General features: G+C 38.7%; 1 protein-coding gene across 6 annotated transcripts in view; it reads right to left on the reverse strand.

The window, feature by feature from the left end:
* Positions 1–27,316, reverse strand: part of IPCEF1 (interaction protein for cytohesin exchange factors 1) — a 169,967-nt gene that overhangs the window by 65,071 nt on the left and 77,580 nt on the right. For 3 of the 6 annotated variants that reach the window (XM_045805388.2, XM_045805389.2, XM_045805390.2), the window contains 3 exons: positions 20,991–21,043; positions 7,238–7,277; positions 6,437–6,606 (listed from right to left, as the gene is read on the reverse strand). In XM_045805388.2, coding sequence (XP_045661344.2) covers positions 6,437–6,606; positions 7,238–7,277; positions 20,991–21,014 — 234 coding nt within the window. In that variant the 5' untranslated portion in view covers positions 21,015–21,043. Of the gene's footprint in view, positions 1–6,436; positions 6,607–7,237; positions 7,278–20,990; positions 21,044–27,316 lie in introns of those variants that run through there. The other 3 variants (XM_045805391.2, XM_045805392.2, XM_045805393.2) reach the window with 2 other exon arrangements.

A 27,316-nucleotide genomic window follows, 5' to 3' on the forward strand; every position in this document is an offset into this window, starting at 1 on the left:
CAGACACGTGGAACCATTCGGACGGTGAGGGAGGAAACAGAGGTCACAGCTGGGCAGGCAGACTGGATTCTCAAAAACTGAAAAGCCTGCATGTGTATTAAACCAGCTATTAACCTCAAACCTCATCAGTTCTCATGAAATCAAGCGTTGGTTGATTCACCTTTTCTATGTGAGGTCCAGGGGCCCCAAGGCTCCCTTGAATTGTAGATGCAACAGAGCAAATGAAATCAACGAACAGTTACTTCACTGCTAAACAAGGCAGGTTTCTAGTCATTTTATACAAAGTTAGAATGTATAAAACTAAAACCAAAAACAACAACAAAAACAAAAAAAAACAGTAAAAGACCGAAACAGTAAAAGACAATGAGTCTAAAGGAAATACATATTTTTAACCATATTCTTCCTCCCTCAGTTTTCATATTATTTTCTCAATCTCCCAGGTACCAAAACTTGGAATCATTCCTATTTTAGCCTCAAATGTTTTGTGTCTTATATCCAAGCATTCAACAGACTTTGCCGTTTCTTACTGTTAAACGTGTCCCACAGTTTCACCGCGTCTACTACCAGCCAGGAGTTCCCATCCCAGTGCCTGCAATTTGTCATATCTACTACTGACCTTCTAGAAGCTCCTTTATTCTCCATACATCCCATTTATTATTGCTACGTTAATATTTTCACTCTCTAACTTCATTAGATCATTTTCGGGCTCAAGAACCTGCAGTGCCTCCCTACTACCTACTGGACCAAATCCACATTCCTGCATGCTGTTTGATGGCCCCATGTACTGGCCCTGGCTCACCTCTCAGTGGGGACACCAAGCAGCCCAGGGAAAAGAGCCTGGCCTTGGCACTGGTAGACCTTGTCTTTTAATCCCAGCGCTGCCATTTATTCCTTATGCTACTTTGAGCAGCTACTTAAATTCCCTAAGCTTCAGTAAACTCCCTTGAAAAATGGGAATAATAATATCTGTCTTGCTAGGTTGTGGGAATTCAATAACATGCCCAACACAGTGGGTTGGCACAGCTCATTTTTATTTTCATTCCTTTGTTCACATAGGCCCCCTACTGGAACACCCAACCCCCCACCCTCCTTCCCTGGGAAAAAAAAAAAAAGAAAAAAAAAAAGCTGCCTTCCAAGGCATATCTTAAGAGAATCTTCTCCCCGAAAATTTTCTATATTCACTGCAATGCACAGAATTAATGTTTTCTGATTGGTGAAAACTGTGTTTACCTGGTAAAGGAAATCTTTGACCAAGGAAATCATGCAGCTTTGAAAATGATTTTTTTCTTTAAAAAAAAAAAAAAAGGAAAAACATACCTTTTAGATAGGAAAAAAGAGAGAGAAACTGCCAGAGAGTTAAAAAAAAAAAAAATCACTGTGGCAGAACTCCCTCACATTTGGCACAAACTATTTCCTCTAGCCCTAGAATTTACAGAATTCATCTGTACTGCTCAATCTCAGAGCCATTGTTTTCACCAACCTTTCTCTGATTGTCATTTACATAGCTCTTTCTCCTCTACCAGTCTAGAAGCTCTTAACAGAGAGAAGAAATGTAGTCTCTTATTTTTTATTCCTATAATAGCATTTACAACTGTAGCCCAAATTATTTTTAAGATCTCAATAATACTGGTAGAAGGATATGTAGGTGGGTGGGTGGATGGATGATAAACTTTTCATGTTGGGTTCCCTTAAAAAGAAAATGTTTTAAATCTGTTTTCTGGAACTCATCTTAAACTGTGCTTTGTTAATTAAAGCCTGAGCCGTTTAGGTAATGCCTCCAAGTTGTATACCAGCATCACGTATACGTCCCTGTGGTGTACATTAATAGTCCGCACACACTGCTGGATAAAGTAAGAAAACACACCGCTGAGATGAGTAAATGCTCTCTGAATAGAAACATTTCAGAACTTCACTAATTTTAAATGGGTTATATAATATACATTTACTCTATAATTTGTCTGGGACATAAATAAAATCCACAATATATTTCCCAGGGAATGAAGCAAGATTTTAATTAAGAATTCTTAGAAAAGAAAAATCAGTTATAGCAAACGTGGAAAAATCTAAAACCTTAAATATGTAAGATAGTTTTGATAACTAAGTAATAAGATCCTAAGGACTTAAATCTTGTCGCTAATTTATAGTGACGTGCCTGAAGGAAAACAGTAACTCAGAACTTTGCTCCTCCCTCACCCGAGAGAAGAAGTTGGTCCCAAACTTCTCCAGCTGTGCCTGAAGTCCAGGTGAAGTGCTACTATGCCGCGGACTTCCCTGGGAAAACTGCCATCGCCCTTTCTACGTTTCTGCCCCAAGTCTGGTGATCTTGATCGACCCTTGTTTACAGCCATGGGACATGGTTAGAAATAATCTTTAAAAAAATAGATCGCCCCTAATTAAAGTGTCACCAAATGGGAGCAGATGTGTGGAACCTACTTAGGACCATGGAACCCTTCTAGCAAATCTCCAATTGCACCTTTTCCTGTATCTGTTTTTAAGAATACAAGTGGAAATCTCTTTACTGGAAAATTGCTTTCCATCAAAAGCAGTCTTTAGCCATCCCAGTTCTCAAAATTCCCAGACGTAATGTAAATGCTATTGATTCCTAAACCTCATATAGTTTATGAAATCCACAAATACTGAGTGCCTAGCATGTGTCAGAAACTGCACTAACGATATACTTGTGGTCCTGTCCTGCAGAGATGATCAATTATGGAAAACAGCAAGCCTAACAAACATGTACAAAAGAGAAAGAGGAGTGTAAACCTGAGAAAAGTATAAGCTGCTATGGGAACAGGCAGAGGCGCCCTGATTTAGGTCAGAGGATCGAGTAAGACCATGTAGAAGAAAGGCTACGTAAGCTAAAATTTGACTTTTGGGGAGGTCAATGGGATTGCGTGGGAGAAACACTTTTTGGGTACGGAGACAAAAATTTTCTGAGCAGAGCAACAGCATGTGCAAAAAGGCTTAAAGAGAGTGCCAGCACATGTGATGCGAACAAGGAATTGAAAAAAAATTCTGTAGTTGAAGGTTGGGTGGCCAAAGGAGGGTGGAGAAATAAGAAAGAAACAGGTCGGGAGACTCTCACAAGGGAGGAAAGAAATTTATACTTTATCCAAGGGGAAAGGGAAAACAATTGTGCGGATTGCAAATGCAGGATTGTAAACAGCCTGGATTTTTATGGCTGTAAAGCTTGAATACGGTTTTGTAGGCCCTGGCATGCACTCTTGCGTGCTGTAGCACAGTCTAAGCACGTAATACGGGGTGTGAACATGGTAGATGAGTGTCTGGACTTGACCTTTCTCAAGGAAATCCCGGTAGGGCTGTCTGAGGCAGCGAAGTGTCACGAGGGAAGAAGGTACCCCAGGCATCCATCACTGGGCAACAGTACAACAGAGAGGCGCCCAGAGTGGCGAGGGTGACCCCTCTCCTGGGGTAGTGTCAGAAAGCAATAGAGACAAGCAAAGGGAACCCATGAGACGGCTGTACTTTCATGTGAGCACTGCCCTAGCTTCCGCGTCTAGAGCTGTTCCCTCCGAACCCCACTGGAGGCTGTCATTTAGCCCGGTGTCTGCATGGGGTCAGGCTGGCCTGTGGCAACAAGCCTGGCTGCGGATCAAAGGGGCTCAAGGTGATCTGTTTTCCCCATTACTATGTGTGTCACCTGGGGCTATGCAGGCACTCTCCCTGAGTCTCAGCCTTCCCAACTTTCAAACCCTGGTGAAAATTACTACCTCGGAGAAGAAAGAGCATGTGTGAAAGGTACCTAGACTATCCCCTGGCATAATAGTAGGCATTCAATAAAAGCTGGTTCTTGCTGGGAGGCTATTGGCTCCATTACCTCCCAGCACCAGGCCACGGAAGAAAGAACAAGGAATAGGGGAGGGAGAACAACGAGAAGCTCGAGAAGCTCGCTCAGGAGGCGTAGGTGCCCTGGGAGCTACTTTGTTGAATCTGAATTCCTTGGGTGGCAGAAAGTAAATAAATGTTCTTAGCTTGAGGATATGTGTTTGGCTCTTATTTCACAGTTGACATTCACACAGATACCAGGAATATGACTGCTAATTAAGTGTTCATTGAGTAGCCTTTTTTTCCCCTGTAACAAACATATAATTAAGGTGTCACGGTATGCATGCACACCCACTCTTGTGGGTGTGGGTGTGTATGTGTGTGTGTAAAGAAAGAGAATTCGTCTATAATAGAGTCATAGGATTAGGGAGTTGGAAGGTCCTTCTGTTACATACCACTAGTTTATTAGGATAATTCCAAGGCCAGATAACAGTAAACTCATTCTCCATTCTATGCTACTCTATTTAAGTGCATGATTTGCTAACTAACTATTGCTTCGTACATTTGAAGGAAGGCAAGTGAGGACTGGGCGCCTGAGTGTGTCTGATGCCCTCTCCTTGTCCTCTTTCCAATCTCGTCTCAGCCAACACTTCTGCTCGCTATGGAAGCATGAGTTTCCTAACAGCCAAAATAGGTAGCTGTCCTCTAAGTTGCTCCTATTAGAGAAGCTTTAGCCAAATGAGCCAATGAAGCCGTATCAGCCAAATCTGTAACTATGTGTGATTCAGAGGGGGCTTCCTTTAAATTCTATGAAGACAAACAGCACTCAGAACATATCTGTTGAATAATTTGTTTGAGAAAATTAATGCCATACTTTTATCTGACTTTGTTACTTCCCACGGATGTGCCATGCCCCATCAATACCCAATCCTTCCAACAGCCTCTGGAAATTCCCAGAGGGTATTAAAAGGTCTATCAGTAAGTCCTCTCATTTTATAAAAGATGCAGATTATCACTTGCCACAACTACCCAAAAGCAAGAGCCTAAAATAATATGAAACAAGAGGAAGAAATTGATATTGACCTTAATTCCTCTTAGGAAAAAAAGCTGTGTTCACTTAGGAACTATTCCTGAAGACTGAAAGTGAGACCCCAGTCCCAGGTTGTCTTAAATCGGGTAAAACTATTCAACCTTACACAAGAGATGATGAATGTATCCAGAAGAGGAGATGAAAAGAAAGAAGGGACACAGTGGGAGAGCGTATACCCTGCAAGGTGATTCTTTCTTGCAACCCTCCCAAGTCTTCAATAAAGTTGTTAAAGCTCACTAAAGCCCCGAAAAAATATATTTCTGCGGAACTCAATGAAGGATTTTGTACCATGTTTCCCATGGGGTGAAACCAAAGCAATAAGCTTGAGAACAGGGGACTGGAGAGGAGTTGTAGAGAGAGAAGCATGGGAGTGGGAGGGAGAATGCTTATTCCAGAGCACTGGAGTTGGATTTGGGTCCAGTTTTACCAAACTTTTATAGAACAGGTGCTTAGGGGCACATGGGTAACATAAATTTCTTATTAATGGTCAATGGATGTAAATTTGTATACTAAAGATCTTACCCACAAACTATACCCAGCACCTATATTACATGTACGAAGTTACATGCTCTAAAGCTCTGTTGCCTGAGTGGTGGGCACCCACAAGCCATTTTAGAAGAATGGTGCCACGGGGAAAAAAAATGCTTATGGGAAATCCCTAAGCTATTTCCCCTTAACTGATGAAAGGACATCCATTGCTGGTCTTCACTAGACCCCAAAAGAAACTCCAGCTCTCCTGACATCAGCAATTGGCTATGGGAGGTTAGTGGGGAGAATTCCTATATGAAAAGTCTCTTCTCATTCAATATTCAACAACATCGTTGTCCTCAAAATGTTTCCAGCCAGGCAAGATCAGCGAACCTTCTAACAATAACTTTATTTCCAGCCCTTCCCAACAGAAAACTAGCCTGTGAAGCAGACCACAGAAGGGTACTGTGATTAAAGATAAATTAGGCAACTTTCTTTTCAAGCGTTGTCTGATCCTCGCTCTTTGATGCCGTCACTTAGCATGCCAAGGAACAAGAGACAACAGTCAGCAACACAGTGCTGGCACACAGGTTAGTGAGCCCAAAACCAACTCACCCAATAAAGAAAGGCAGAGGAAGATAGAGTAAAGAAGGAGAAATGAAAATACATTCTGTGGACTGAATCAATTTACACCCCTAATAGGTCTCAAAGCTGATACCCTTTTTTCGTAGAAATCTTAATAACACAAAGTTTCCATATAAAGTACTGTCCATGTAAATCCTGAAATGAATACAATTTGTCATGGAATAGTAACATTAATAGCTGAAAGCCTCCTTCAGGAAGGATACAAATTCGGACATCCCTCTCCAACCCAAGATGAGTCAAGCAAGATGATTTCCTCTTGCATAAAATACAGTAGAATAACCTACATCTCTTGGATCAGAAACAGTTTCTAGAACTTATTTGTGTATTGGCTCTGTTCCAAGTCCCAGAAATAAAAACGAACTTTCCCATAGGGACCACCTGCTTCTCAGAGCTCCTTAATCCACCCTTGCCAAATCGGCTGAAAAGGAGAGAAGACAGTAGACTCACCATTTGATTGCTGTACCAATATAGCGACGTTCCCTTCAGCACTACCCAGAACTTTTTCCATTTGTTGCCCAGGAAAGTTCCTTTTTCCTTTTTCTTATGTAGCCACCCTTGGCAGTCAGCATGTCCCAGGTCTTTACAGGATATCCTCCTCCGACTCATCGTGAAGAACCCTGCAACAATTATATGAAGAGGTAGGTAATGTATTACCCTGGTTTATGTGATAGAGTGAAAGGTAACTGTTAATTGTTTACCTCTTGGGAGTTGAATTTTTTTTTAACCAAGATTTATGCAAAGTAAATGCAAAAAAAAAAAGACTAATTTCTTTATTTTATTTTTAAGCATTCATTTGGTGCTTAGAAGGTACAAGAGAGGACGAAAGAAACAGTGAGGCTAGAATGCAAGTGTTAGTCTAAGAATATTATTCAACAAGAATAAGTTGAAAAAATTAAAATCGTGAGGCTGGCAGGCATATCATTGCACTAATACAGCTCCTTTCAAAATAATAGCAGTCATTATGCAATAGATGGAGAAGGGTTAATGCCCCCCTAAACACAGCCACTTCCCGACTCAGTGCCAGCTTTTCTAAGCTTTATTGACACACCACGAGGGGTTAATCGAAATGAACAGCATGCCGTCATTTCTTAAAATCGATCCAAAAATAACCAAAAATTTAATCTGCCATCCACCCTCTGATATTAGCATTAAGACAGACAAAAATCTGATCCCAGAGAAGGCATCGGACAGAAAACCCACACTCACGCACACAAAAAGGGGATAAAGAAACAAAAGAGATCTAATTACCTTGAGTTTTCTTTCTCTGCTTCTGACGCAAGGGAACCTGCTGATAATGCAAGAAGGAAAGAAAAGAGGAAATTTCTGATTGTGTTGTAACATTTGTAAAGAGAGAAGGAGGGAGGGGGTGGCAGTGTTTATGAGCAGGATGGAAGCTAAAAAAAACTCTCCAAGCAGAGCTAAAGGGGAGCTACTCGCTGAGGCACACAATGTGCTAATTAGAATCGGTATACATTGAGCTGAACCTGAAGAAAGATACAAAGATGCGTAACTCGGTATGTATCACTAACGCTTCCTGTTTCCACCGCAGGCAGGTTTCGTGCTATCACTTCAGTTAGGACAGGATGATGGGCACTGAAGTTCTTAAAAATAGTGAAATATTTCCCCTTTGATATTGTGTGTATGTGAGATGGAGAGAGAGAGAGAGAGAAGAAAAAAAACCGGATCCTGCTTCTTCTCTCTTGCAATTTCTAAATAACACCAATTATTTCAATAAATGGGGATAATTGTGATCTCACAATATTACAGGTTCACATCCGACTATTAAATCCATGGCCCTGCCCCCACATAGGGTGATACGTAAACCACATGAATTAAATATCCCAGAAAAAGAAATTCCACAACCTCTTTTGGTGACATCGAAGTAACTATCAACCCTTCTTATCAGGAAAATCTTATCTACAGCCAGGTTTAAATTACTCATTCTGTTTTTAAGCATCTCTGAATATTTCTCACATGTTTTACAGAAGATAAATTAATTTCAATTTCTATTTTATACTAGCTCTTCAAATATTCAAATCAGACATGAGATAACATATCCAAAGTACACATCTTTCACAATACATTTTAAACAATTTGTGTCAGATCAGACTATCAGCAAACATAGATAACCAAAAAAAATAAAAATGCTTTCAAATGACCTGTGTGTGGGTGCATAGAGAGAGACATTTTAGATTAAAGGAGTTTCACTTTTTCTCCACAATATCTAAGCTGAATTTACTCGGGTATAAAGACTTATTCTTATAGGTTAACAAGTAGAGAATTTGAAAACACTGCACATAATTGCAAAGGACGTCTAATGGTTGGCATCCAGCAATACTACAACATTCTATAATGTTATTCTAGAGGCACTTGGCTAGTATTCTACATATCTCACCATTGATCTAACAGCTATTGTATATGGTTCTATATGTGTGAAGAGGGAATATGATCTAGGGGAAAGAGGATAGGATTTGTAAATCCAGAGGCCTGAAATCAGTTCCTTGCTGTCATAATCAGTAGCTGTTATTACGCAGGGAAAAGTTGATTTACCACTCAGAACCCACTTCCTCATTTGTAAAAGCAAGAGGTTTCTAATAATTCCAATCCTATAGGTCTCACAGATACTCAACAACATTGTACGTGAAAATGCTCCAAAAACTAAAAAGCATTATATGACTATATGTCACATAATATTATATTATTATAGATCTAAGCAAATACTTCATACTAACAAACAAAAGTTTCAGCATTTTAGGGTAAGTAGCGCTTGTATTTCTTTCAGCAATGATGATGAAGTCAATATGCTTAAATTATATTTCCTGGGAAATCTCCTACTGACTTTTTATCTTACAAATGTTAGAATAAAATTTTATCCCGGAAGAAATCAATCATCCTTGCGAGACGTGGACATAACTAAGGCAGTATTTGCCCTAAATTTTAGGCAAGAATACATTTATTGCAGTCATGACACATGACTAAAATTTCGGCATATGATGATGCCAAGGTCCTAGTCTCAGCTCCACTTCCCCAACTCTCTCCCACCCTGACCTGCATCTTGGTCTGAAATTCCCACCATTCCCTCAAATGGTCTCCTGGGGTCTTTTTACTATGCAATTACCTGAGATCAGGGAAATCAGTTAGTACCTGTTCACAAATTTTAGCCCCAATACCTGTATCATTTGGACAGTTAAAACTTGGGCGAGAGCCAGGACTAAAGGCAAAGAAGAGAGTAAATAAATGTAGATGTGGGAACAGAGGCATTCCCAAAGGGTTCTGGCCCTAGATGAACAAGGTGAGTCCCACTATTCATACAAAAAGAGCAATGCTAAGAAGAACCAAAGAATGGAAAGTCTCAAGAGGACAACTGCAGAACCTGTGAAGGGAGGCAGCGCTCAGACCATCTTTCCTCACCCGGAACCTGTGAATCTCCTCCATTCACCCCTTCTGAGCTCCAGTGGGACAGGGAGCTCGCCAGCAACTCCCTCCAACCTTACGGCTGGCTCCAGGGAAAGCTCAAATGAAACTGCAGGTTTCGTCTCATTTTGCCAAGACCCGCTCTCGGTGTTTGCTAGATTCTTGTGCCTCGGCTGGGTCAGAGTGGGAGCTCCAAGCAGAAGGACAATACCTCAAACAGGATGAACACCCAACACCAAGAAACGATTTTGTTCAGACTTTTTTTAAGGAGGACAAAGGAGTTTAGTCATTGCCTACACCCGCCTCAGACAATACTTCTCCAAGACAAATTATTATAAAATCTATATTAACTGTTCAAACTGTTTCCCCCGACCAGAAGTGCATATTATAGAAATAACAAATTATAGGGAGTTTCGGTTTCATCTGATGTATATGAATTTGAAACCTACACTGGTTTACATGAGAGAATGAAAACAATCTTGAGAACTTCAGTGAGTTGAAGATACATTTTACTCCTCACAACAGGAAGTGGAACCCACGAACTAGTCAGTTTCAAAAAGATCTTACATGCGGTTTTTTTCACTAGGTAAGTGAAAAAAAGCCAAGCAACCGGTTGAGCAATTTGAGATAGTTTTTCAATAGAGGAATTACAACTCATTATCATAACAAGTATCCATGGCCTAAGATCTTCCCATTGGGATGTTGTGGGTAAAAGTGAAGAATTACTCTAAATTCTGAATTTGCACTAACTTGATTCTAAAATTGGGGGGGAAATTTTCTTTTAAATATATATTTCCTTTTTAGTGGAAAATGGCACTTTTATTTTACAAAATGGTTACAAAAATTCATTTGGTTACTAATCATTTAAAAACACAGATAGGGGTGCCTGGGTGGCACAGTCGTTAGGTGTCTGCCTTCGGCTCAGGGCATGATCCCGGCATTCTGGGAATGATCCCGGCATTCTGGGATCGAGCCCCACATCAGGCTCCTCCACTAGGAGCCTGCTTCTTCCTCTCCCACTCCCCCTGCTTGTGTTCCCTCTCTCGCTGGCTGTCTCTCTCTGTCAAATAAATAAATAAAATCTTAAAAAAAAAAAAAAGAACACACAGATAAACACGCAAAGGAAAAGTACAAAATATACAAAGGGACCTCCTTTGATGTTGAATGATGATGTTAACACCCAAGTTACAGGGCAATTACTATAGTGACTTCTAATCTATATAGTAAATGGTAAATCTTGCAGGCACAGTTTACCCCCATGATGTATTAAAACTCACAGTAAGATGGCTTGTCATTACATGAAACTTCATAATGATCCTGGTCTTTAGCAAAATTATACAGTGATGTACTGGTAAATGGGCCCCGATCTGTAGCATTTACCAGTTTCCATGGCGTGAAGCCTCACATCATTGTCCATTTCAGGCTACCAATACTTTAACCAAGCCACAAAATTCCTAAATATTTTATAGCCAAATCAATTTCAGCTGACAGAGCTGTTAAGAATGTTTCTCCACAAACGTCTTTCCTCTACAAAGATCTTTTCTCCTTCCTGGAAAATTAAACTCAACATTACAAAGGGAATTTTAAAGCTTTCAATTCTTAAAATTTAACCAGAGAAAGTACATGAAAATCTCGCTTATTTTTTTTTCAGAAGACTAAGCACCTTAAATATTACTTAATAATTCATATGAAAAGAAGATTTCTAATAGTGAAAAATGGAGACAGATAATAGACATTCTAATAATAAAAGACAGCAGTAGAAAACGATGACAGCTAGAAGATATATGTAATGTTTGCCATGTGCCAGGCACTGCCCTGAATCTTTTCGCAAATACCGGGATTGAATCTTCATGGTAATCGTGGCTTAGGTGCTATTCTTATCCCCATCTTAGAGAAGAAGAAAACTGAAGCAAAGGATTCAGGGTTTTGCCCAGAGTCACAAAAGTAAATGGTAACATGCAGATGTTTATTTCAAGAATAAAACTCACAAAGGGGTAGCCTCTTAGAATATTTATGTGTTTGTTGTGGATGTTATAAAAAGAAGTAGGACAGGGAAGCAAGGACTAGAATATGAGGGGAAGAAATGAAAGAGGGAGGACTAGGAAGAAGGGGGAGAAGGGGAGGGGAGAGAAGGAGAGAGGGGAGAAGAAGCCAGGGAGAGGAGCCAGAGAAAGGTGGAAGGGCTGGAAGGGGAGGGTGAGGAGGAGGAAAAGTGAGAACATAGAAAATGAGGGAGAGTGGAATACCAGGGAAAATCCTGGAGTTTCTAGCTTTAATAACTGAATAAATGACAGCAGTAGAGACAGCATAGTTTTAAATACACATCCCTAGTCAACATTGAATTTGATGTATATCTGAGGCATCCAAGTAGAAATGCTCCAGGTATTATACTTAAGGGTCTGGGATTTGGAGAAAATCTGGAATAAGGATATAAAATTGGGAATCATCCGTGTATAGAGAGTAGAAACCTTGAGCTGGGATAAGATCACCCATGTGTGTAGAATGACAAAGAATTGAATTCAGAATCTGAAGGAGACCCAGTTTGTTAAACAGAAGCAACAGAGCAGACAACCCAGGAGACTGAGAATAGCCAGTGAAAAGATAAAGGAAATCAGGAGAGGGGTTGTTGTGGAATGTGGAAGTGAGGAAGAGATTCGGAAGGCAGGTGAGTCCACACCATCAAGTGCTGCTGATAGAAAAGAGGATGATCCACTCTCAGGTTATACACTGCAGCCCGAAGGAACACATGCCCGCATGCACAAGGGAGATCACTGCAACACGGTGGGGGAAGGGACCGACTGTAGGAAGCTGAATGCGTGCCGGTATGTGAGTGGATAAACAGTGTCATGTTCATTCACTGCTATGCTCTCTCAGAACTAGAAATGCATGGAAAAAAATCTCAGAAACATTATACTGAAAATTAAATGTCTCTATTAATGCTATTATTTATAGATGGTTAAATACTGCTTATAAATAATAACATTGTATGGGAATGATAAACACCATGATGTAACCAGGGGTGAATGACAGGGAAATAGTAAAAGGGAGGCATTAGTAGGAAAACACAACTGTATTTATGTTTTATTACCTTAAAAATAATATTAAGGGGCACCTGGGTGGCTCAGCGGGTTAAGTGTCTGACTCTTGATTTCACCTCAGGTCATGATCTCAGGGTCCTGGGATTAAGCCTGCATTGGGCTCCATGCTCAGTGGAGAGTCTGCTCAAGATCATCTCTCTCTCTCTCTCTCTCTCTCTCTCTCTCTCTCTCACTCTGACCTTCTCCCTGCTCATTCTCTTTCTCTCAAATAAACAAATAAATCTTTAAAAAAATAGTTCATAGCAGCAATGTCCACAATAGCCAAACTATGGAAGGAGCCAAGATGTCCTTCAACAGATGAATGGATAAAGAAGACGTGGTTCATATATACAATAGATTACTCAGCCATCAGAAGGGATAAATACCCACCATTTGCCTCGACATGGGTGGAACTGGAGGGGATTATACTGAGTGAAATAAGTCAAGTAGAGAAAGACAATTAGCATATGGTTTCACTCATATGTGGAACATGAGGAATAGCATGGAGGACCACAGGGGAAGGCAGGGAAAACTGAACGCGAAGAAATCAGAGAAGGAGACAAACCATGAGAGACTCTGGACTTCAGGAAACAAACTGAGGGTTACAGAAAGGCGGGGGGGGAGGGAACAGGGTGAGGGGTATTAAGGAGGGCACCTGCGGTGATGGGCACTGGGTGTTATATGCAGCTAATGATTTGTTGAACACTGCATCAAAAACTAGTGATGTACTATATGTTGGCTAACTGAACATAATAATACAATAATAAAAACAAACAAACAAACAAACAAATAAATAAATAAATAAAACATAAAAAAGTAAGAAAGAAAAGAGGGAAGAAATCTGTACCCAATGAGTTAGAATATGAATATAGTTGATGCTTCTTTAGCTTTTTGGATATTTCCAAATTGCTTTCCAGGGGCCTACTTACAATCTCCGGCAGTATATAAAATGTTCAATTTTCTGCAAACTCAAGTGTATTTTTGTGACTTACTTCAGAATTGCAGAAATCTTTCTACTTATTTCTTTTTTTTAACTATGCCATTAATTTCTGCTCTTGATTTATTATTCCTATTTCTTCAAATTTCTTTATATTTACTCTGTTATTCTTTTTCTGATTCCTGCAGATAATATTTACCTCATTTCTTATTATTCCTTGTGTTTAATAATACGCTTGGAGCTATAAGTGTACATCTAAATTCTACCTATACCTCTCTGTTTTTCAATTCTAAGTCATTTCTTTCCATCCAGTGAGATATTCTAGAATGTACTTGGATGAGAACTTTCTACTCATGTTTTCTTTTTGAGTTCTAACTTCATTGCCTTTTGTCCACAAAACATGATCTTTATGACATCGATTTCTTGAAACGTGTTAGCATTTATTTGTGACTTACTACATAGTCAAACTTTGTAAGCGTTCTGGGTAAACCTCAAAGTCGTTAATTTTGTTTCCCAAACATTCCCTATCTCTATGTGAGTTTTGTTGCTGGAGCTATAACCTTGTTAGTATTTCAATTCTTTTATTTTCAGTCTTTCTGTGCGGCATTTTTGTGTGTACAGTTTTTTGTTTGTTTATTTTTGCTGTTTCTTTTCTTTTTTTACTTTTGTTGTTTCTTTTATAAGCAACCTATAACCAGGTTTTTATTTTTTTTAATACGATTATATGTGCCTCTTGATAGGTGTTTAATCTACTAACATTTACTGTAATTTCATTTTGTGTTTTCAGTTTACATTTATTTTTTCCATTTCCCCCATTTCCTTACGTGCTATTCCCCGGATGCTCAATATAGTATTTCTAAATTAATCATGAATAGAGCGTGTAATTCAGCACATTTTTAACTCCTACTTCAGTGTCTTCTCTCTTGGTATGATAGTCTAGATTTTTATTTTTCTGTTAAAATGTTATTATTATCATCATTACTCATCAATGGACAATTAAATTTAGTGACATGTTATCAATTTCTGTGATCACCTATTTTTCCTTTATCAAATGTCTGTCTGTTGGATTCACTTTTCTTTTTACTAGGGTACCTCCTTTAATAGTCCTTTTAATGGGGGTTTGTAGGTAGCAAATTCTTAATCTTTATGTAAATAGTAATGTCTTTAGTTTGCCCGAAAAATTGAATGATAGTTTAGTTGAGTATAATATTATGTTCACCTGGCACTTTGAATATTCTGACCATCTGTCTTCTATCATTTATTATATTGAAGAAATTGCTGCTATCAGTCTGTCAGTCTTTGTATGTGACCTCTCTTTTCACTCTTTTAAGACATACTTATCATCCTTGATATTCTGTAGTCCCACCCCACCCCCTTCTCTCCCCTGTGCCCATGGCTCCCTCTCTATCAGTTTGTAGGTTGCCTCTACTGGATGCAGAATCAGCCCTACAATCATGTCCTGAGGTGAACATAAAGAATCTTGCATATCCAGTCACTGATCTAGCTGGCGACTAGGTCTGGTCCCTGATTTTGAAGCTGTGTCCCCTCCCTCCCTAACCTTTAGGGGGCTAATTGCATAACCCCAGGCAGTGGTTTGACAAATGTTTTCATCTTCAGCCCCTTTCACAAGTGGGGCTTTCACTTACTTGTTGTCAAGAAGTGAATATGGCTCTCCTCATATTTAGTGGAGCATTCCCCCCCCCCACCCTGGGAGGCAAACTACTTCCTGCCTCCAGACAAGGTACCCATTAGGCCCATAGCTTCCATCTTCCTTGCTGCTTTTCCTTTTGGATCCACAGAGATGATTACTGTATTATTCAACCTATCTGTGCTTTTTTGATTCTCCATGTTTCTCCTTGTCTGGCATTGTTCTGTTTCCAGCAGAGTGGAATATCAAAGTGTGAACTCAGAGGACTATTATTGGCTGGAAGCCAGTCATTTATTAATAAAAGTCTATCTTGAAATCACAGTTCAAATGACAAGCAATCCCTTTCCCATAGTAGCATTAATATACCAACAAGACATCCATTCATTTCCTTTTCTGGCACCTTAAACTTTACTCTATTATGCAGAAATGTCAAGTACTTTGACAACTCCATACTTTGAATACTTTATTCCCTACCCCATTTTTCATCTGGTTAAGGCTTACTCATCCTTTCTGACCCAAGTCAAATGCCACCTCCACCATGAAGCCTTCTCTGACTTTAGAAGACAGTTAGCTCCTATAAGAATCTTGTATGCATGAAGTCATATTTATTTGTAGTCGCTGTAATAATTGATTCATATTATCTCCCCAAAATCTTCACGATAGGTACTATTTTTATCTTCCTTTCCACAAATGAGAAACTTCATCTCAGTGTAGTTAAGTAACATCTCCTTAGATCACACTTATAGCAGAATCAAGAGTGGGACCCAGGCCAGTCGGCTACTAAGTCTATTGTTTAACTCTATGTTGCTTTGCTTATTCTGTCTTCTATACTCCACAACACTTTGCTGATGCTCTGAAGTGGATATTATAATTTATCTGTTTATATATCTGTGTGGTACATTCATGATGGTAAACCTACCCACCCGATGGTCCAACCCAGAACCTGTGAGTAATCTCAGACAAGCCCTTTCCCTTAGTTCACATGTTTACTCAGTCACTACCCCTGTTCATGTTGCTTCTTAAAGTGTTCAAATCTTTTATCAGCTCTGTAGGTGAATGACTACAACTATCTTTAGATTCAATGACTGGCCAAGACTTTAAGGTAGAACGATGTTCTTGAACATGTCCTGATTTCAAAACCTAGCACCTAGCCCAATGTCTGACACGTAGGGAGCACTCAATAAATATTTACCAAAAGATTAACCGTGTCTTATGTCAATTTTTACTTCATATGATGCCTCACTAGTAGTCCTGGCACAAGTGGTGATTTAACAAATATCCAGAAAGCCATCTACTGCTTGATTACTCAGAGCTGAAAAATGCCTCCACTAAATAACATCAGCAGAGTTAAGCAACACGAGATTGCTCCAATACATTTCTCACCCCCCAAAGCAGCACACGCATCGAGAAAAGCTTCTGTATTGATTGACACTCAATTTGAACTCACCTGAAGTATAGACCCTTGCCGTTTCCTTGTAGGTAAAATAAACTTGCGTTGACCAAATCTCTACTTTTATCTAAAATACCATTTCCTCAAAAACTATCACAGCTTTCTCCAACATCCTGTTTTAACCATATCCTCCAAATACTAAGAATCTAAAACCGAAGAAATAAGAATGCATGGGGTGGAGGAGGGGTACTAGTAGGAGGGACAGAAATTTTCCCGTGGCAGCTATCAAGACCCTACCCGGAATCTATTCCCCAGACAGCTGTCGGGCACTGCTCTGCTGGAAGTCCTACTTGGAACAGCAAATGTGTTAAATAGTCCCCCAGCTTTGATCTGTATGTCAAGCTTGTGCACAACAACGCTGGCAAAGCCATTTTAACATAACATTATGTTCATGTAACCTAAAAAACGAGCTGCCAAAATGTGAGCTCTTTTTAGTTGATCAAAAATGTGAAAAATAAATTCCTCACTTCATCACTGAATTATCCCCATATTCCTGAGACAAACACCATGAGCATAGAGTTGAAGGAACAGGCAGCTTCCCATGGGGGCTGGAATCAGGTCCAGGACGTTTAGCACACACAGTACACAACGACCAGGCAATACATGATGTGTAGGTAACGAATGCAGAGCTTTCTTGTGAAGGAAACACAACAAATACCAGTTTGCTGTGAGACCAGCCATCCCACAGATCCAGGCAATGGCAGATAACGCAGCCACAGTGCCGGGAGTAAACATCCGTTCACATTCAATGAGCTTGTCCCCATCGAGCAGGAAAACTGAACACAATTACCATGATTTATATGCAGAGACTTTTGTTTCAAGAAAGTTTTCCCTTGATATTTGATTTAATATTAATTTATATTAACATCTTTATTATTAAAAGTTTGTTAATATTTACAAATTAATTTTATTTAAAATAATTCTTGAGAAATCATTGTCATAAAGTTTTTACGAAAGATAAATCTGACCATTGCTTCCCCACGAGAGCCTCCCTGAAAGTAAGAATTCTCAGAAGCTTTACGTAAAAGAATGACATATGACAGCAAAAGAGACGATGTGACACATTCCCTCTGAGCCTTGTCATCTTTAAGTAAAAGCTGTTTTCCTTTCTTAGCTATAACATTGTTACTACAATCTGAGAACAGAGATCATTCTTAATTAAGCCTTTAGGATTCATATATGCTAGTTGTTATTTGTTTATTCATCTATTTCTTTATTTTAGTGAGAAACTAATCATAAAAGAAAACCAAGCAATACTGATTTAGTGTAAAATACTTTGTTACACCACAGCGTGATGTATGGAAAGCCTTATAAATATCGAGGACTACACAAGTGGATTCTTAGAGATACTTAGGGATTGTCCCAAATCTAATAATTATGCTGAAGGTTTCCCAACAAGCTATGACCTAGATCCTGAAGATGATTATGCTAATTCTTTCTTTCAGGCCACAGTTGGGTAAATTATGGCTTTTGTTTGTTCAACCACCAGTTATTGAACAATTACTTGGTGCCAAGGACCAGAGATTCAGTGGCAAGCGAACTCTCACACACCTTCCAGTCAAACACAGAAAAGAGAGAGTTGAACAAGGATCATGAGGTCGACACGGAAGTGCTATTACCCAGAACTGGGAAGTCAGGGGAGATACCCCACAAACTGATAAAAACAAAAGCCTGAAAGGTGAAGACCTGAGCATAGGAGGATCTAATACAGAGACGCAGGTGTGATTCTAGAGGCACCAGCCCCAGACTGTGGGGACATGACCATATTCAGAAGTCATACCGTGTGGGACCTTGAAAATTATGTTTGAAACTCTAAGGTTTATCCAAAAGCCAATGGGAAGCCACTGAACAGATGTCAGCAGGCAAGTGGCACAATCTGATCTGTATGTAAGAAAGTTCATTCTGGCTGCCACATGGCCAGTGGATTGGAGAGGGCAGGTGCAGAGGCAAGAAGCGCAGCGGGCGGACACTTCCCCGTGTTAAGAAGGTAAAACCAACAGAACTTGGTGAGGTAATACCTCAGTTCTATGTGAAGCTTTAGCTCTGAAAATTCTGCTGTTTCCTTCAGAGGACAGAAAAGACCACTATCAGATAGCAAACAACTCAGCTTAATGGGAAAAAATATTCTTCTACCACATACATAATAACATTTCAAATGCTTAGTTTCTTGAACAGTTTGGCTGGTACCATTTACCATACCAACCTCAATAACCGCCAGGTCAGGATCAACAAAAGTGCCTTAAAAGTATTGCCCTTCCCCCCACAGATGGTAAGTTCCTCATCATAAGCAGCAAGCAGAATGCTCAGCACACAGAGCTCAATAAATGTTAGGTTAGTGGAAATGAAGTGTAATTCGGGATGCGATTAGGTCAAATGCGTCAAGCCTACTGAAACTACCTAGCATAAAACTAGGTCTCCTGTGCTACATTTTATTTAGAGAACAAATGACAGCAGAAAATTGAACTAATTTTCTGAATGGAAATATAAAGTAGGGTAACCACTGAAAAGCAGCTGGAAGAAATGCTTAAGAGAGATGTTTAGCTATACCACCTAGACACTGATGACTATGAGATAAAAACAACAGGTAAATAGGCACACAAAGAGAGCGGAGCTGATTCCATCTAGGAGTGGGGATGGCTCGGGAAATGAGATAGGCCCATCAATAGCCAGAGTTCCCACCAATAAGGACAGAATCCACCTGTGCCCATGTCCGAGGGGAAGCAGGTTACATATTACAGCAGTACTGGCTCTCGATTGGAAATCATACGGGTGGTATGTTAGTCCTTTGGTTATCACATCTGTAGTCTGTCCTAATAGCCAGGGTTTTACTTGCCTGAAGATGTGGAGATTTGAACTTGTTTCAAATCATATTTCCATTTCCAGGTCCCACGTAGTATAATGGCTGATACATGATAGAGTCAGGAGAGGTAATCAGTGAACATTAAATGAATGTTTGAATGAATGAATGAATGAATGAATGAATGAATGAATTCATTAAAGTGTTTAGGTGATTTCTTATTATCTTAGTTTCCATTTCTTCTTAAACATATAGCATGAACTGTTTTCAGTTGGAACACTACATTCTTTCAGTAGGATAGGCAAACAGTAAAAATTAAACCCTCCATTACTTTTCTCAAGGATCCAAACATTCTAATTCTCCCGTTCCATTTCTTTGCTCCATATAACACATATACACGTCCTTATAATCATATGCATTTTTTTTAAATTTTATAAACATTAGGTACTGTAAACTTTAGTGTTTCTATTTGACAAATCGGTGATGCCCACTTTCTTTTACCCTTGACCACAGGACCACAGGACCCTATTTAACACCCTGTGCATATGTCTGACCCTGGCCAAGGCTCCCATTGCAGCTGCATTTATGCTCTTCATTGTTCTTCTTATCTTCATCATGATTATTCACATTTCCATGATCAAACAACACCTACCCATTTGTGTCCAAGGGATCACATTTTCCTTTTCTGCAATTTTTAGATGGCAAATTTCCCAGGGTACATAAGTGACTATAATTTGTGTTTTCATTTTTAGTTTTTTGCAGTCCTGTCTCCCAAAGTTACGACCATTTTCATCACTAACAAGCTTTTCTTCCTCATTTAGAATTAGCATCAGAATCAAAGTGCTCTCATTGTTTTCTCTATTTCTGGGATATGAAATTGTTAACGAAGCAGGGAATTAATCAGCTGCCCTGCTTTTCAGTAAGATGTCCCTTCCAGGAGCTATCCAGTTCAATTTCTCCATCACTATTCCTACAACATGCCTTGATATCCACTTCCTAATTTGCATCAGGAAACCATTGGCCATGTCCCCTGTTTGGCAGGAAGTCCCTACTATATTCTCTCAACACCCCACTTCTGATTCTGCTTTTGGCTCTACTCTAAAAACTCTATCCTGTGCATCCATCACGAGGTCATTAGATTTGCTAAAAGATGCATACCCCACGATCCCACACTACCTCACACCCCCTCCTACTAGAAATATCATGTTATCTATATCAACTTTTTATTTTTCCCTATATCATAAGTGTCCTTGTCTAATAGAGGTAATATACTTGCTCAGTTGACTTACCTAATAGGCAAATTTATAGTTGTACAATTATTTTTTAAAAAACCTACAATGTCAGCATAATAATTGGCAGAATGTTTGCCATAGAGGTTGCATGAGCTCGGTTGCGCTAATACCACAGGTGACCTCAAACACAGACATACATTACGTACCATACGTTAAAATCATGATTATGTTTTTGATCTTTAAAAGCAAATAGCTAGCAGTCTTAAATATTTGGCGATCATAAGAAACCCCGAAACCTAACAAAAAGGTCATTAAATCCAACATGACTAAGGAAATGGAGGACAATAAACAGTTAGCCAAACTTAAGATCAACTTGTTTGGTTTTTTTCTCATTTGTCAAACTGACAATGAATATTTAAGTCAGTGGTGTCTCAAAGGGTACTTACGAGAGTATTGCCATCAGTCGCCATGTACACTGTCAAATTGGTAGAAACAAAAGCTAGAAGAGAAAAAAAGATTCTAAGTTAAATGTGGGATTAAAGTGTTCGTAAAGGCATATATCTTTTTGACGGGGGAAAGGCATTTCTATTTTGATCGATGAATTTCACAATAAAAGCAATTCACTAAATGGCTTTTTAACACAGAACTCAATAAACCAACCTTTAAAACGGTGTTCATAAAATAAGCCAGAATTTCATCTGCACATTGGTCAGTATCCTTTCAAGTCTACAGCAGGACATGCACATTATTTACATACTTAATATTGGGGTATATCTAAACACGTATCTTTGAAAAACAAAACTATTTTCCTCTTCATGATGAACACCACAGTGTAAGATGCAGAAATATTTGATCCATTACTATTATTCTGATTGTATGAACTAAACAATTTCAAAAATGTAACTAATGCCCGTGCCTCAGAAGTCCCAACTTTACTATGAAGATGAGCCCCTTCTGATGTATTGCACTTTGTAGCAGATTACCTGGAAGACAAGATGTTCTGTGGTTTCAAGAAAAGCGGATGAAAACAAAAACTCATATTTTCAGAATTTGACAAGCAAAGAAACTTGTTAAATATCCACCAGCCACTGAAACTCTTCCCAACACAGAGAGATTTCAGTCTCTTTCCGTGACGCCAGAAATACAGATCCCCGCTCTGTGAGACTTTATTCCTTATGGCTCCCAAATCTCAAAGAATGGATCCCCCTTTTTAATGTCAAAACTGTCCTATCCATATTATGTAGATATGAATAAAACACTTATTTATAAAATGCCAAAGAGAAAAACCACAGCAAAAAATGATTGATAAATTTGGTTGCTTATTTTTATTTACTTAAAAGAATAGACGAGGGGCACCTGGGTGGCTCAGTTGGTTAAGTGTCTGCCTTCAGCTGAAGTTATGATCCCAGAATTCCAGGATCGAGTCCCCACATCGGGTTCCCTGCTCAGCGGGGAGTCTGTTTCTCCCTCTGCCTTTCACCCCACTCTTGCTCTCTCTCTCAAATGAATAAATAAAATCTTCTAAAATTAATTAATTAATTAATTAATTAATTAACTAAAGCCTAAGTAAAAATCAAATCACAAGCTGGTAAAAGTATCTGCAACATATGCTTAATACATAGGAATCAATTAAAAAATAGGGGCGCCTGGGTGGCACAGCGGTTAAGCATCTGCCTTCGGCTCAGGGCGTGATCCTGGCGTTATGGGATCGAGCCCCACATCAGGCTCCTCCGCTATGAGCCTGCTTCTTCCTCTCCCACTCCCCCTGCTGTGTTCCCTCTCTCGCTGGCTGTCTCTCTCTCTGTCGAATAAATAAATAAAATCTTTAAAAAAAAAATGGGCAGAAGACATGAATAGATGTTTTTCCAAAGGAGACGTACAGATGGCATGAAAAGTTGCTCATCAGGGAAATGCAAATGAAAACTACAATAAGACTTCACCTCACACTTGTCAGAATAGCTAAAATTAACAACACAAGAAACAACAGGTGTTGGTGAGGATGTGGAGAAAGAGGAACCCTCTTGCACTGTTGGTGGGAATGCAAATTGATGTAGCCAGTCTGAAAAACAGTATGGAATATACTCAAAAAGTTAAAAATAGGACTACTCTATGATCCAGCAATTGCACTAATAGGTATTTACCCAAAGAATACAAAAATATTAATTCAAAGGAACACATGCACTCTGATGTTTCTACAGCATTATCTACAATGGCCAAATTATGGAAACAGCCCAAGTGCCCATGGACTGAAGAATGGATAAGGAAGACGTGGTATACACAACAGAATATTACTCAGCCATCAAAAAGAATGACATCTTGCCATTTTCAACAAGATAGATGGAACTAGAGTGTATTATGATTAGCAAAATAAGTCACAGAAAGACAAATACCATATGATTTCGCTCATATGTGGAATTTAAGAAACAAAACAAACAGGCAAAGGGAAAAAAAACAGACAGGGAGGCAAACCAAGCAACAGACTAACTATAGAAATCAAATTGGTGTCACCAGAGGGGAGGTGAGTGTGGAGATGGGTGAAATAGGTGATGGGAACTCAGGAGTGCACTTGTAGTGGCGAGCACCTGGTGATGTACAGAAGCGCTAAATTACTATAAACTATATAAATTAAACTATTATTAAACTATATAAATTACTGTGTAAGCTATATACACTAACATAACACTGTAGGTTAACTACCTGGAATTAAAATTAAAACGTAAAAAATCATAATATAGTCTTACACACCAGTATGAAAATAATAAGCAAACTAACAGAAAAACAAGTGAAGAAAATTTCAAAAAAAAAAAAAGAAAAATGCTAAAGTTTAACCTCATTAGCAATAAAATAAGTGCAAAATAAAACAACATCATTCCATTTTTAATCTTCAAGATTAACACACAAAAAAATTACGTAATAGAAGCCACATCTGGTGGAGGTGTGCTGGAAAGAATGTGTTGTTGTTAGGATGTCAAATTATTACAGCCTAGCTGGAGGGTGATTTTTCAAGGTGAATTGATGATGACAATCAATGACCACCAACATTTGCCGAGTCTTTACTATCTACTATCAACTATACTACACACTACCGTACTAAACGTGCAGGGTTCTATAATGCATCCGTAATGAAAAAGTAGGTAAAAACATGAGCAGGGTGATCCTGTTCATTTTTCATCATAAAAATATAGGTTTATATCCATACATCTCATACATCAGTGCATTGGGAGGAAATGTCTGAGGATATGTACAGCAAAATGTGTACAGTAATCATCTATGAGAATAGGAACAACCAATAATGTATTGTTTGTTCCCTTATGTATTTATTTCCTACAATAAGTGTTCATTTATAAAATAAAAATGTTCTGATAATATACTGTAAATATTTTATTGACTCATTATAGCAATGTATTTTTAATGTCTATTGATTGAGCAAATACATAATAAGCAAAAGCTGGTTTGAATTCAGCAGCACTTTTAGGTAAAGAAGCTTGTAAACTTGTTAAAGTTAAGAGCAAAGCTCTGGATTAGTCTGAACTGGATTTAAATCTCAGGTTAGCAATTTACTGTGTAATCTTGGGCAAGTAATGGGTATTTGGGGACTTCAGGACTCTCATCTGTGAAATGGGCATCGTAATAGTATTTCCTTCTTAGGGTCAGACAAAAATGAAGTTAGAAAATATCTTTATAATACTCAGAGTATTACCTAACATGTAATAAATATTCAATAAATTATGTTATTGTCATAAAACATATTTATTCCTTTAGCACAAACTTATTAAAATAAAGTTCAGCTATATATACCCTTTAAATATGATAATCAGTCCCTCCCTTAGAACATTTGTTGTATTTATTAAGCCACTACTATGTCCTCTGCCAATTGATGATTTTCATATATCATGCCATATGATTATTAGAACCACCTATAAATAATCCCCTATTATTACTCCCATGTCTTAGATGAGACAATGTAGGCATCTTAAAGGAAGAAGTTAGTAAATGGATAATTCCAAATTCAAGCCCAGACCCCACAGGCTGCTCTCTTAACAGCATGGTACCACCCTCACTCCCCCAAAGTCTCCCACAGGACATCATTCATAATTAACCCCTCAATGGCCATGGTATCTCATGTACCATGGTGCTGTGGACAGGTCTTCCCGGTTGGACAATGAGTATATCAAAGATAGAGGCCAAGACCCAGTCTTCCTCATGCCCCAGGGCCTATCCAAGGAAGCACACAGCTTAGGCAAGAGTTGTCAAAATGATTTTTTTAAATTAATAGATCACTTCATCAGGAAACTGTTATTTCAGTGGAATTCTGAATCCCTTTGCTCAGCCAGCTTTCTAATAGTAAAATAAGCAGAATTGACAGAAGACGATGGAAGACAAATAAGAAAAAAATCATCTCAAATTTTCCGTAAAGCATTGGGGTTTGTTGACAATACACTGCTCTAGTCATGGATATTAAGCCTTCCTTTGATCATGTGCAATATTTCCCTTGTAAATATTGTAACCCTTAACCTTCTAATAACCTCTTAGGTGTGTTCACTCTGTCTACACGCATTGCAACCACTGTTGTCAAAGGCACCTCTCTCTTGGACCATTGCAGAAACATCCCAGCTGATGTCCTGGTTTGCTTTCTTGCCCAGAGCAATGTGTTTCAATGCACATTTAACAATTCATCTCTTTCCTTAAATCTCTACAATGGCCATTGAGTCTTGCGATAGAGACGAATATCATGAAAATCTATAAGGAAGCCTCTGCCTAGCCTCTGCCTCCTCTCTAGCCCCACTTTGGGTCATTCCCATGTCTCTTTCTTTCCTGACTCAATGGGTTTCTTTTTTTTTTTTTTTTTAAGATTTTATTTATTTATTTGACAGAGATAGAGACAGGCAGAGAGAGAGGGAACACAAGCGGGGGGAGTGGGAGAGGAAGAAGCAGGCTCCTCCGCTGGGAGCCTGATGTGGGGCTCGATCCCATAACTCCGGGATCACGCCCTGAGCCAAAGGCAGACGCTTAACCGCTGTGCCACCCAGGTGCCCCTCACTGGGTTTCTTTTTAATTCCTTAAACATGTTTCCACCAATCTTAGGAGCTTTGTGCATGCTCTTCAACAGCCCCCACCCAAGACGGTTTATAGATACCATCTAATTCAGCCCTTAGACCAAATGTCATTTAGTCAAGAAAGCTTTCCCCAGTTCCTACAGGAGATCAGTTCCCCTTTTGCATGCTCTCATAGCATGTTGTCTTTTATTCAAAGAAGTTCTCATAATTGTACTGAATTATTGATGTTATAATTAGTTCTTTCATATCTGATTCCCCACTATAGGATAACTTAACCTGAGGGCAGGCACTGTGTCTTATCTTGTTCTCTTGCTTACTGCTGTATCCCCAGTCCTTTCACACAGGGTGATTTAATAGACATTTGTTGAGTAAATGAATTAAAAATACACACCAGTAAAAACACTAAACTATAGATGAGTTTCCATAAACAAAATCTATGAATGCCAAATTTTTTTTGTTTAGGGGAGTAGTGTTGTCAGGAATATCCCTCTAGAATTCTCCTTCCCAATCTGCAGGATATGGAAACGAGACTGTTGTTGTCAGACTTTTCCGAGTCAAAGAGCAAATGTACAGAAGCACCATGCAATGAGTGGTATGGGCTGGGAAGGATAAGGGGAACGGGTTACGGAGGCATGGATGTGCCATTGTACAGGCTATATGTAAGTATTTACTTAATAATTTTAGAGTTTCAGTACTTTATTTCTTAAAGTAGTGAACATAGGTGAAATTGAAAATTTCACCAAAATTATTCAAAGATAATTTGGGGCAGAAGAATCATCAAAACAATTTAAGCTCAACTCTTGCTTCTTCTCTTCCATAAAAAGCACATAGCCATAATCCAAAGAATTAAGAAGTGGAATGGTGGTCGTGGAGACTCATGTAAGCACGTTTGCTTATTGTTTAGATAATGAGTACCAGCTGAGCTAACCAAGTTACAGCGTACATGTTATCTACATATTGATAAGCTAAATAGGCAGCTGCAAGATTTTGATAAAAATATTTATAAGCCACACAATAAAAGCAGTTAATGAAAAATAATAATGACGCTGACAAAAGTGTTTTGGAAGTAATAATTTTACCTTATTCCTAACCCTGAGAATATCAGTTTAAGCAAGGTGCCCATAAGTAAAAAGAATTAAAGGAGGAAGGAGTGGTTATTTGATATGTCTTCATAAAGGAATAATTCCCAGGAGTTAAAAATGTATAAGAACCTAATGACAAGGCAACAAATAACTTTCATAAATCAAGAGGTTTCTGATTCTTTGCTTTCAACAGAATTAAAGAAAAATCTATTTTAATTGTCTGTTAATTAGTAAAAGTAGTTGTTGTGATAGATCACATGAGGTATTTGGCATATACTTGGAAGGGGTTCAAAAGTGCTTCATTTCCATTTATTTATGTGAAAAACAGTTTTAAGTGCTCACATACGTAAAAACCAACAAAAGAATTAAAACTCGTTCTGAACTCTCTCTCATTCAAGCAATAAATATTATTCACTTATAAGTACTTCCATAATTAAGGGGAAAGCCTCATCTATCGCATTAAATGATGCATTCTCAATAAAAATATGTACCTCTTGTATTAAGCATTATTTGTCAAAATAGCATACTCATGTTGTCTGTTAAATTGTGTACTAATAATAATTATAGTGATAACCCACTCAAATGAAATCTTATATGGCTTAAAGAATTATGTCACACACAAAAAAAATAAAT

The sequence above is a fragment of the Ursus americanus genome, chromosome 11 (genome assembly GCF_024610735.1).
Source record: "Ursus americanus isolate L20-20 chromosome 11, mUrsAme1.1.p, whole genome shotgun sequence".
NCBI classification, from domain to species: Eukaryota; Metazoa; Chordata; class Mammalia; order Carnivora; family Ursidae; genus Ursus; species Ursus americanus.